The sequence below is a fragment of the Notothenia coriiceps genome, unplaced genomic scaffold (assembly GCF_000735185.1).
Source record: "Notothenia coriiceps isolate Sejong01 unplaced genomic scaffold, NC01 NC01_scaffold00010036, whole genome shotgun sequence".
Lineage (NCBI taxonomy): Eukaryota > Metazoa > Chordata > Actinopteri > Perciformes > Nototheniidae > Notothenia > Notothenia coriiceps.
In genome coordinates, this window is record NW_011342737.1 from 10,768 (window position 1) to 23,140 (window position 12,373).

The window sequence follows — 12,373 nt, forward strand, 5'->3', positions numbered from 1 at the left end:
ATGGGACATTTTGTTTTAAAAAACGGACGGATGGAAGCGTCAATAAGAGCACGGTTGTTTGCAAATTATGCAAAAAGGAATTCGCATATCGCCGCAGCACATCAAGCCTCAAGTTAGCGTGGACGTTAGCCCGACTCGGAGTACAAGGACCCACACCCAATTCGCGTTGATCAAACAGTGGCCTATGCAACAGCGAGATTTTATTTTTCATCAGGATATTGGAAGAATAGGAGGGATTGAGGTCAATCACTGGCACTTTTTTATTTTATTTTAAATGGTACACTTTATGTTGAACTGTTTATTACGTTGTTGGTGCAACTGGCACTTTATGTTGAACTGTTTATTGTTTTGGCCAAGGTTATTGAGAGAGTTGGACTGAAATTGATTAGATTTTTAAATCAACTGTTGGTAAATCAACAAAGTCTGTTATGGCCTCTGAAGCAACAGAGAGATGCTTTCTAATAGTCAGGGTTTCCAATGTTCTGAATGTACTTGAAAGTATTGTCTTTTACTTAAAAAAACAAAGTGTTATAGTTTACAGAAGGTCTACCTACCTATAGGCTACCTGAATCTCTGAAATGTACTATATTCCTAAATATGCTATTGCTACACTTTATGGCAAAAATTGCACTTTTCTGTTGGTCTTGGTTAAGTACATCCTTGAAAAAAATAAACAATGTTTTGTTGCTTACGCTTATGTATTCAGTCATTATTCAATGGTATACTAAAATCCATGTGAAAAAAATTGCTTCTCACTGTTCTCAGGTCAAATATTTATATGTGATAAAAAATGCGATTAATTGCGATTAATTAATTACAAAGCCTGTAATTAATTAGATTAATTTTTTTAATCGAGTCCCGGCCCTAGTATTGAACAACATTGTAGGCCAAATCATTGAAAAGCTCATGTTCAACCTACGGTGATGGCAGCCATTTTGGATTTAGGGCTCTAAAATGTTGCCCGTATTTTTGCGAGGGGCATGGGGGCTCTTTTTTTTTTTTTAAACCCTTCATAGATGACAAATCCACTGAGAAACGAACCTCCACTCTCCACGGTCACGGATTACTACATTGAAATTGCACATGACTTCAAATTATATTAGAAAGCGGGCGACTTCAACAATTAACCCCATTATCATAGATAAAGTATACCTTCAATCATATTGTGAAAGTATGGCATTATGTAATTTGATGCAGTTGTGCAGACTTACACTCATTCAGGTTGTTCTGTAGTGGAGTGCCAGTTAGCACCACTCTCCGTCGGGTCTTGATGGCGTTCATAGATTTGGAGATATTAGAAGTTTCATTGCGCAAGATGTGTCCCTCGTCACAGACCACAAAGTCTGGACCTGTATAAAAAGACAACACAGGACAAAAAAAGCTACAGATTCAACAGCTTCAATGAGAAAAACAATGACCCATAAACAAGAATAACTGAATAACACGCTACCTGGATCCACCAGTAGGCTCTTTATCTCCTTCCTGCTCTCCTCGTCATCTCTCTTGGCTAGAGACAGGTTGCGGTACATCTCATAGCCCATTATCATCACGCCTCCCTCTCTCATCCACCTCTGCAGAACCCTGATTCGCTCTGGGGGATGCTTTACTGTCGTCAGTTCTGTGACCTGTAACATTTTTACAAGTGTGAAGCATAAAATGTCTCAAGCACAACATTTAGGATTGCCCATTTAATTGTTTGCACACCTTTAATTTATCCTGTCCCAAGTTTTTTTGCCATTTACTGAACTCGTTGACCCAGTTGAGGATGGTATTGAGCGGACAAACGACCAGGGCCGTTCTGAATCTTAGGTTCTCCGACAGCAGCACCGTGTGGAGGAAGGCTACCGTCTGTAAAATAACACAGGTATGAATATGAAGCATGGACAACTTACCACAGTCAATACAGAATACTTGTGTGTGATGTAACAGCAGCAAACTACAATTATAATCAATACCTAAAGTAATTCAATATGTAATTCGTCTTGGATAAGTCAAAGCAAAGAAGAATATTGGGGGTGTGTATTTCTTCACCTGCAGAGTTTTTCCAAGGCCCATGCAGTGTGCCAGTATGCAGCCAGATCCAGGAGAAGAGTTGGCCTTCTTCACAGACTCACAACAACTGTCCCAAATGAACTGGACGCCTTTGGTTGGAGAGTAAAGAGATCACGGTTAGCATTGTCTTAACACATAAATGGGACACTAAAAATTGTTAATCACAATATTTATCAGCATTAAAAAAGGTATTCTCAATCCCCAAAACAACCATTGGTGTCAACTATGTGAATTCTTTAACATAATGGGTTGTTTTTCACATGGCATAGCACTGAACAAAGAGTCCAAAAACATATGAATAGTAGATGTTTACTTCAATTCATCTAGATTTTTTTTTGCATTTTGGGACTTTTTGTACACCATGGAGTCATGTGAGAAAAAGAAAAACTCGAAGATTTCAAGGTAACACAGATACATTGCTTAATTGATTGATAATTCCAATGTTACTATTAAAAATGGCATTTTTAACAGTTGTGGCTATATAAACCCCTCATGCCAAAAGCATTGTTCACTTTAGTCACCCGAGTGCAAATAGCATCAGACTCAACTGTATTAATCTAATGCTGTTATTGCTGTCAGCATGCATGTGCATAATAGTAAACCTTGTCCTCCTCAGTACGAGTGAAAAGAGCACAAACTAACCATCCACCTGGTGAGGCTTCAGGCTCGTCACCAGGTTCCTGTGCACCTGAACGAGAGGATTTTTGTTCTCCTTGTCCTGATCCAGGATCAGCTTGATGGTGATGGGACACGGGATATCATCATCATCTGGGATAGTTATCTGAAATACAATGATGACATTCAGCATTTCGTCTTAGGAAAACCCCAACACCTATAAAACATCCTATAAAAGTGATCCTTTCAGCAACATAAATGCTCTGTACTGAGCTACATGTCATTTATCAACAGGGACATAGAGTCTAATGAGCAAGCCCTGCTGCAGAAATGAACTGCTGTAAAGAGCCATTGGTCATTAACAGAGTGCAGTTTAATGGTCTGCTGTGTGTTCAGTACCGTTCTCCTGTCCTTCATCTGTTGTTCCCTTTCTGCCAAACGTTTGCGTCTCTCCTCTTCCTCTCTGAGGGCTTCCTGCGTCTCAGCGCGGAGATTCACATCATCGATGATTTTGCGAATCTTTTTGCGTCCTTTGGGGGTGCCTTTACCGTCGCTGTTCTCCTCACCTGCATCCTCTTTATCACTCTGAAAAAAAACAGAAGTATAGAACAAAAGATGTGACTGTTAGACACAACTCTGGAGTTTAAGAATAATAAAGGTAGTTATAGGTCAACTGCTACCTTTTCACTGTTGGAGTCAGATAACCAAATGCAGGGCACTGCCTGCTTCTCATGAGGCCTCTCCTTCCTTTGACTGGATCCTCTAGAGATGGAAAGAGAAGAGGATTAGGAATTAAAATGTACGTAACCTTTACACAGCCACATGAATTTAAATATTCGGCTTAAAATGTGCTCTAAAAGAAGTGGGATTTGTAATTTAAATGTTAAATTGTGTTGATTTGTAATGCTTGTGTCATCATATTTTGATTGTTAATGCTCTTGGCTATTATAACAGGAATATGCATTAAACTTGCTTAGTTGGTGTGCACTAGGGGTAAACATGCACAATCTGAAATATAATTTTTACCATAATTCTAATTTCAAAATGTACAATACGTGGGAACATAATATGATATGGAACATGCGCAAATGTTTTTTAAAAGCATTCAAATGTATTGCATTACTATGGAAGCCTGTTTGCAAATCAAAATCCTGTAAGTCATTATAATGACTTAGTTATCTCATTATATTGACTTACTATCTCATTATATTGACTTAGCTATCTCATTATATTGACTTAAGTCAATATAATGAGATAACTAAGTCATTATAATGACTTACAGGACATTTTTTGATTTTTTTTTCCTGTGGCGCAAACAGGCTTCCATACGTTACTGTAAATGATCTATATTATAATAATATTTATCTCGTATCTAATGACTATTATTTTAGGATTAGTATTATTAATATTGCTGGTCGATAATGAATTACTTCCTCTCTGAGTTCCAATGTAGTGTTCAAATGTTTTCTCTTTTTATTGTATATTGTATTTTTCTTGGTCGTGTATGTTCGTTAGCAATATTATTATTTTGAAATAGATTCATTCCACGCCTGTTGACTTAAATACGTTATACAAAAATCTTGACCACTCTCCTTGAGCTACACTTTGTGTCAATGGGAGCTGAAACGTATGTACCTTTTGAGTTTGTCGTCACCGTCCTCGTTCTCTGACAGACTCAGCTCCTCGCTCATCCCGGCGTCCTCCTGCTCCGACTCGTTGCTCTCAGCATCACTTTCACTATCAGCTTGACAGACATCGATATCAGATGTTAGAGCAAAGTATGAAGTTCCTGTTCAGACAGCTACGTTTCTAAGGTCAGACTTACAGTTTAGGAGTTTTCTGCTGGTTTTTTGCTTGCTCTTTGGCTCTCCTGCTTCACTCTCTGCCCCAGCCTTATCAACAGGCGCTCCGTCATCCAAGGTCAGTCCGTGGCGGAGAAGATGGTGCTTGGAGGTGGGCCCATCAGACATGGCGTCAGAAGATTCGGTATCAAAGTCTTCCCCTGCAGCAGAGTCTTCCCCTGCAGCAGAGATATCAACTATTATTTCCCTTTTATTAATCAACAAGAGCCATCTTTACAATCGTCACCACTTTGGTTGGAAAGAAAAATGTAATTCCACTATAAAGCAAAACGACTGAAATAGGATAGGAGTACATGTGCTTATGAAAAAGATGCACGGACAGGAAGCAAAGAATTTGCTACTTAAAAAAACCGACTTACCTTCATCTGTTTTATTATCCTTATTGCCTTTTTTGACCGCCTGATCATCCTCCGAGTCAGATGTCTCCTGCGTCTCCTCGTCTGAAGAGATATCATCGCCCGAGGAGTAGTTGGCTTTGATTTGGGCCAAAAGCATTTTCTTTGCGATTCTTTCAAAAGTAGAAAAGAAGGAGAAGGTACCTGAAGTTCAATCTTGAGCTGGATATAGTTATACTTTATTGTTAGACAAAATCATATCTAAGTTTGATTTCAATAATACCCTTATAAGATATCTTTAGAATGCAAAAGTCGTATAGTTCATAAACTAATCACAGGTTGAATCTGAGCAGTGACCTTGATTCAATCTACATTATAAGTAAATAATAGTCTTGAAATCAGTCAGAGAAAGTGCCACAACACTGTAAGATAAACATTCAGAAAAGCAGGAAAAAAAAGAAAACTGATACAGAGACATTTTCAAGAGAAATAATTTATTACAAGTACTCTTCACAGAAAAAGACAGTCTTGGTTTATTTTATTTTGAGGAAAGGGGGAGAGATTTTCTACAATGTTTTTGCTTGCTTGAGTCCGACACTTTTTTTTCATGTGAAATAGTAAATACATTGATATCTTGTTAATCAAATTGTGAGTTAAAAATCGTTTTGAACCCAAGAGAGTTAATATTCTGTTTGGGACAAACAAAGAAAATGTAGGATATCGGATACTAACAAAGAACATACAAGTTTACTCGTAATGAAATGTAATTTCAACCACTTATAATACTGCAGTCAAGCATTATTACCAATGATCCGATACAGTTCCTGATAAGGATGTTTTAAAAATGTGAGGTTTATGCGTTTAATGCCATATTGTGTTTTCACCACTCATGTGATGAGTTCCTCTTAAAACCCTTTTAACGCGCAAACACATTAGAGTCAAACAGCCTAAAGCACTGGCTCCAAATCATCCAATGTCCAGAAAATGGTCTGTCCCCATTGACCCGTTCTCACCAAGCTACCTGCATTACGCACACTGATCTCCAAGTGGATTGTCCATGCAGGTCACTTGAGAAAGGATGACTGAAATGTTCAATTGGCGGTAAATGTCCAACGAGAGTTTATTGTAAAAGGTGCATTACAGAATAAGAATGCCAGACGACAGCAGCAGTAACAGGCCAGAGCCCTGTATCTCATTTAACATGCTTCTGGGAAAAAGGACGACAAGAAAAACACTGAGGAAAATGAACACACTGCCACATGTGAATTTGACATCATGGTCATTGGTAAGCGCATGCTGGGGGGGGATTACAATGGAACACAGTACTTTTCACGTTTAACCCACTAACTACAAACAATGTAAACTTTACATTTCTGCTGACCATTTCTTTTTAGGATAAAGTCGTGAAAACACACTTTGTTGAAAAAAATTAAATAACGGGTTGGTGCCGATCGGAGGCTACAATATCCCAGATTTAAGCGATTGTTGCCTAACAGCACTGCAATCACTGCTGTGCTGTCAGGAAATCCGACCTGGAAAAAACATAAGAAACAAACATTGATGTCATTACAGGCACAATGTGAATTTGGTCCCTGTTTGCATTACAATAGTTGTTGTTTCACAGCCCACTCTCAATTCTCAGATATACAACGTTCCATTTAAATTTAAAAGCTCTGACCGCAAGTTCTTTTAACAAATCGTTTTTTATCAGTAATGCTTCAGAAAAACGCGATAGTCACTCGCAAGGTTTTAAATCTCTGTAACTAAAAATACGGTAATAAATGATTTTTCATTTGAAAAGCTACTGTACGCTTTAGAAAAATGGTCAGCAGTAATGTATACTCTGTGTATAGAAAGTGGGGGAACACTGATGACAGCTCGAAATGATTGTAATTAACCAGAACACCGTCTCTGGAAGAAGTTTTTAAAAAGTCATTCCTCAGAACGGGGATGTATTTCAATAAAAAACAGAATAACAAAATGTTATTTCAGAATACATGTGGCAGTGGATTTTATTCATCCTCTTATGAATGCATCTTTCTAGCGCGAGTGTGTAACATGTTCTCCAATTTCGACGCCAATATTTCCACACTGATTGGCCTTAAGCAGCAATAATACAATTTCTTCGATCTCCATTCTGCTAGGGTGATGTAAGAAAGTATCCAACGGATATCTAGGAACCTCAGCAGATAAAACCAACACTGTGTACATGGATAAATACTACTCAAGGTCAAGTAGTGGAGAAAGATGCCTTTGTTATTCGAGTAAGCATACCCAAGAGAATCTATCAAAGCAGCACCGTCAGAAATACACAAAGACACAGGCTCTGAAAAATCAGCCCTTTGAGAACTGCTATAGAATATTACATATACGCAAAAGTACTTGTTACTACGCATTATCGACTCCAGTGTCATATGTGATCTAGTTTCAAAAGAAAAGAGGCATACCAGGAGCATTACGTCAGAATAAGATGTACTACTCATCATGATGAAGTGTATACCAGAGGTTTGATGTTGATTCCCTAAAACCCCCCGGCTTAGCACCATTTAACAATCCAATTAGGAAAGCCAGTCAACATGTTGGTGTGTAAAAGGATTTATATTATATTGTAAAAAGTAATAATAATTGTTAATTGTGTTTTGTGTCAGCCTTTGGGTGTTTATTACCATAAATATCTTCTAGATAAAAAATGTTCCCCAATGCTTGCGTTTGCTTGACAGTGAAAGCAGCCCCATAATGTATCCTGAGATTTCCAGGAGTTCATGATACCACCATTATTGTCTCAATGAACACTAAGTAATACATAAGACTGACTTGTGTTTCAACACTGGCAATAATTACAAGCCCATCCATGAAATAAGTGAAGCTCAAACAATGTGTGATATAAGAATGACAAAGTATATTTCTGGCCGGAATAAACAGGCTTTAACAGGACGGCAATTGAACTTTTGTGTGAAAAATAACTGAAAAGCTGAATAACACAAAGCTTGAAGTGCATTTACAAAGGCAGGTACATATTCAGATATCTTAACAACAATACTTTTGCCATCTTAACAAAAAGATCCAGACATCATAATTAACTAATGATATCTCTGATCCATCAAGGATTCCTTTTGAAAAATACAATCAAAAATATGGGTTTCAAGGAGAAGAATGAAAGTGTTATACTAAAATAAATTGTAAATTTACTTCATTTTCTTTGGTTAAATATGTGCAGGTAATCTGTCAAACGTGTCAAACGTAACACTTCACCAGTGAATAACAATTTATCTAAGATTGCTCCTCAATGGAGAACAGTTCTTTGTGCATTCTGTAATGACACGGAAGAATCGACTGGAGTTCAAACTTTTGAAAATATATATTTAAACACCGTCATCATAACAGGTTGAGCTGTTAATAAATTCACTTCATAGTTCATGTGTTTGCTCATTCCTCTTCAAAAAGGCAAGGTGCGCCAAATGCAAGGTTTCCCCTTTTGTTTAAGTCTAGTATGCCGTGAAAAATAAACACGGTGGTGTGAGATGTAATACTTATTATAGAAATGTAGGTAAATGCATCTTAAGCATTTACAGTCGTATAATTGCACATCAAATTAAACATAGATAAGCATTCTTTGCATGATCTATATAAAAAATGCAATACAATTCAAGTTCAAATAAAGTAGACAAGCAGAGTACGTTGCTCATCATTCACAAGCTTGTTCCAGGCCGGTTCAGTTTCAGTGCATCACAAAATGGGTCATGATGTTCACAGTGTACCTCTAGCGTGTGTATTTGAAGGCTGGGATTCGGCTGCAGCTACGTTTTGGTCTTGTTTGAATAGGCTGCAACTCAGTCTTAATGACCTGGGTGTTGCTAGCTTTTGCACAGTGTTCGGGTATTAATGTTGTCTGCCTTTCACAACTAGGGTGTTTTACAAGCTCTACATCCTGGCTTTTTGAACCATACCTATTTTCTGGATCATCATCATCATCTTCTGCTGCCCACGAGGGCCCAGAGTGCTCCTCGTCGTCTCCTACAAGAAACATTCATTAAACATTAGCTTTCCAACAGAAACTGGGGAAACAACTATTGACAAGACCTACTGTATATTTAGATAATATATGTATTATGGGACTCACCAGACGATTGGTGGAATGCTGCTGCCCCCAGTAAGGCCACATCTTCAGTGATTCGCTTAATCTTCTGATCACTTCCTTCACTCCCGGTCTCTTCGCCATCATCTTCATCTTCGCTTGATGAGGAGGAGGACTCCATTGCTTTCTGGCGGGATTTAGCCTTAGATTTTTCAGCGTGTATCCCAACCGGCTTTTTAGGCGATTTTTCATTATCTCTTTTGACGAGGGGAGACTTCCCAATTGGCCTCAAAGTATTCAAGTGTTGCATCTTCTTCTGTGAGTCTTGATCATCGCTAGAGGAATCTGTCCCGTTTTCTCTTCGTGATTTAGTTATTCTATTACTCGAGTCTGATTCTGAGGAGCGGTCTAGCATCTTGCGTTTTCGGCGCATGTTCTCCGGGGAGAGCGGGGAGTTCTTTGTTAGCCAAAAGAGACATTTCTTGGCCACCTTATTTGATGCTTTTCCACCGTTCTCATCGCTCTGGGGTTCATCTGAGCTTTGTGTCATAGCAGATCGCTCAATCAGAGCTACAGGGACTTCATCTGAGTCAGAGTCGTCTCTTGCTCGGCTCAGACTTGGTTCTTCAGTGTTTTTGGCAGGTATTTGGCTGGAGGTTTCCTCAGGGCCAGAATCACTGTCACTGTCTGCTGCTGAAAGAGACTCTTTGGACTTGACGCCACTTGGTCGCCGCAAAGGTGTCGTCTTCAAGCGGGGAGAACGTCTATTGCCATGTTGTTCTTCTGGGTGTAGAGATGCAATAGAGTTGTTGTTGCTTATCTTGCTGTCAGCTTTAACACCTTTAACATATGGTTTTTCATCTTCTGATACATCCTTTCCCTCTGATGTGTTGTCGCTCATGCTGATGTCCTTCTCATTCTTTGGGGCACAAGAGGATTGCTCCTGCTCCATTGGTACAGGAGTAAGTTGAACCACTAGTTTTTTAGTCATGTTAATCCCGCTTTCAGAAGGCATCAGGGCATTCTTCTGTGCACTCTGTGTGGCTTCACATGAATCTGAATCCATGTTTTCACCGGGGCAGGCACATGCAGTCCTCCTGTCCTTGAAGCCTTTGGAGTCAGAATCATAATCTTCTGTTTGTTCGGCTGCCAATTTCCGCAAGACACTCAAACACCTTTCTTCAGAGCTTTCCGGCTCTGTGCCTGAATCTACTACAGGTTGTGCATCGAAGTCTTCACTAAAGAACTTTTCCCAACAGCTCATGACATCCACGTCACTGAATTCTTCCTTAAGGCTATCCTCAAGTGCTGCAAGTGATTTTCGCAATCCTTTGACTACTGACAAAAAAGAGTTCAGGTGCAGCTTGCGAACCGTAGGTGCTTTTTTGTTTGACGTCACAGTATGAATGAAATTGACAAATGTCCGGTTTAAGATGTTTGTTGAGTCCACTAAATGTTTGGCTTTTTTGGTGATCTCCTTGGAAATCTGCAGTGTGTTATAGTTGAACACCACATTCCCATCCATACCAGTGTGATCCCATTTATCCAAAGGAATGTTTTGTTGCAAGTGTGGCAACATGTGGTAAAGTTGAGATTTTTCCGGCTCTACCCTGTTCCTTTTGCGCTGCTGAAACCACATGTTCTCCATGTTCTCGAGTACGCTGTCACAGGCCATCACCAGATCGCAAAGGGGCTCACGGCTACAGACATAGCAGTACCACTTGCTTTCCAAGATGCCTGAAAGCTCCTTCCTTCCCAAATTTCTTAGAATACACTTCTTGCAGAAGGCATTACTACAGTAGTCACAACATATCAAGTTGCCTCCTTCAGCACACCATCTGCAAGAGGAAAAATACATAATTCATGCTTTTGATAAAAGCTTAGCAAAAGGTAAGTAAATTAACATGTTAATACTTCAGCAAAAATATTAAATATAACAAATCATACCTGCATTGCTCATCCATTCCATCTCCATCCTTACTGATGTCATCACTTGAGTAATACTTGTAGCAAGACTGACCAAAACAAAGAATATATAACGAAAGAGGGTTATAGACAGCTTTGACAAATAGCATATTAAAGACAATAGTACTGCAAATTAGAAATCATAATTGATATGTATATTCTTGTAAGCAATAATCAAATATCACTGGTGGTTATTTTAAAATATAAATTCAAATACAGAAATGTTTTTGGCAAATTCAACTTAATAAAGTCATTGGCAAGTTTATAGACACCCACTAGATGTAAACAACACCCAAGCAGAAAGTAATGACGTCATAACATGACAAATTATAAATAAAAAATGAAGACGACTCCTTAAAAGTAATGACTTAAAGGACCCAAATAAATAAGGACTTGATTCTGTTGTATAAATAGGTGGACTCACCTTGCAAATAAGAACGTTCAGAACTGGATGTCGGTAGAAGGAATCTCTTTGGAAGTGGTTAACTTGTCTGCCACAAGCGGTGCAACTGACAATTTCCATGTGTTCGCCACCTATAAAAACAGAGCAACAAAATTGCTATTATAACAGCTTGAAGGGTTTTTAAAAAGGGTGTAAGAATGAAAGTCAAATATCCAGGGATATCTCTCACAACAAGATAACCATCAAGCCACATTTAGACACACAGTGAAATGATTTTTTAGTTCGACTTTGACAGTTTTTTGTCAAAAGACAATCATTGCATGAGTGACAAGGGCAGCTTCTTTGTTTCTCGAAGAAATGGCTGCCCGGCTTATAATGAAGTATTGTGTTATGTTGTGACAACATCAACCAGTAGCAACTGACCTCCACGTCTCCTCGAAAACTCTCTCCGCAGTACGCCTGGTTTCCGGCTGCGAAACTCAGGACCCCTGAAGTCATCTTTCCCATTGTCAACAGGTTCAGGCCTCACCAGTACAGTGCCTGTAGATGTAAAACATTGCACCAAAAACATCAAACTGAATCCATCGTGTAATTACAGGGTACAAAGCTGGGGACAGGCCTAAATACTGTTAACCCCCTACAGATAGTAAAAGACAAGAAACCACATTAATAATGACAGATTGTGGTTCTCCTAAATATTTGTTTGTTGTCAGCAAGAATAAATACACATACAGTTATGAAAGAGCACAACAAAAAGAAAAAAAACAGTTAAAGAGCATCTTGCAGGTTTTTTTTTTCTTTCTACATTTATGCTTAAACTTGCTTGAAAATTACAATTAAATCTGCTCACATGCGTGAAACGCGTCATATTACATCACAAAGGGTAAACATCTCCACTCTCTGACCGCGGGTATAGTTAGTAGTTCGTTCGGTTGTGTTTTAGTGAGCTGGTGTTTTTTGGTAGTTTTACATTGTATTTCACCATTTTAATCATGGTGCAGTATTGTGTTTGTGCAGGTTGCACAAATCCAGCCTGTCAGGAGTAGCTATCTCATTATATTGACTT

At 38.7% G+C, this 12,373-nt stretch overlaps 1 protein-coding gene across 1 annotated transcript in view; it reads right to left on the bottom strand.

The window, feature by feature from the left end:
* The window catches only part of LOC104945804 (transcriptional regulator ATRX-like), a 25,543-nt gene that overhangs the window by 7,334 nt on the left and 5,836 nt on the right, over positions 1 to 12,373 (bottom strand). The window contains exons 2-16 of the mRNA XM_010771522.1: positions 11,731 to 11,847; positions 11,329 to 11,438; positions 10,887 to 10,954; positions 8,985 to 10,777; positions 8,812 to 8,878; positions 4,889 to 5,037; positions 4,493 to 4,687; positions 4,303 to 4,411; positions 3,348 to 3,429; positions 3,067 to 3,252; positions 2,695 to 2,833; positions 2,032 to 2,141; positions 1,705 to 1,848; positions 1,451 to 1,625; positions 1,212 to 1,349 (exon numbers count right to left, since the gene is read on the bottom strand). Of these exons, the coding sequence (XP_010769824.1) occupies positions 1,212 to 1,349; positions 1,451 to 1,625; positions 1,705 to 1,848; positions 2,032 to 2,141; positions 2,695 to 2,833; positions 3,067 to 3,252; positions 3,348 to 3,429; positions 4,303 to 4,411; positions 4,493 to 4,687; positions 4,889 to 5,037; positions 8,812 to 8,878; positions 8,985 to 10,777; positions 10,887 to 10,954; positions 11,329 to 11,438; positions 11,731 to 11,847 (3,582 nt within the window). The remainder of the gene's footprint in view (positions 1 to 1,211; positions 1,350 to 1,450; positions 1,626 to 1,704; positions 1,849 to 2,031; positions 2,142 to 2,694; positions 2,834 to 3,066; positions 3,253 to 3,347; positions 3,430 to 4,302; positions 4,412 to 4,492; positions 4,688 to 4,888; positions 5,038 to 8,811; positions 8,879 to 8,984; positions 10,778 to 10,886; positions 10,955 to 11,328; positions 11,439 to 11,730; positions 11,848 to 12,373) is intronic.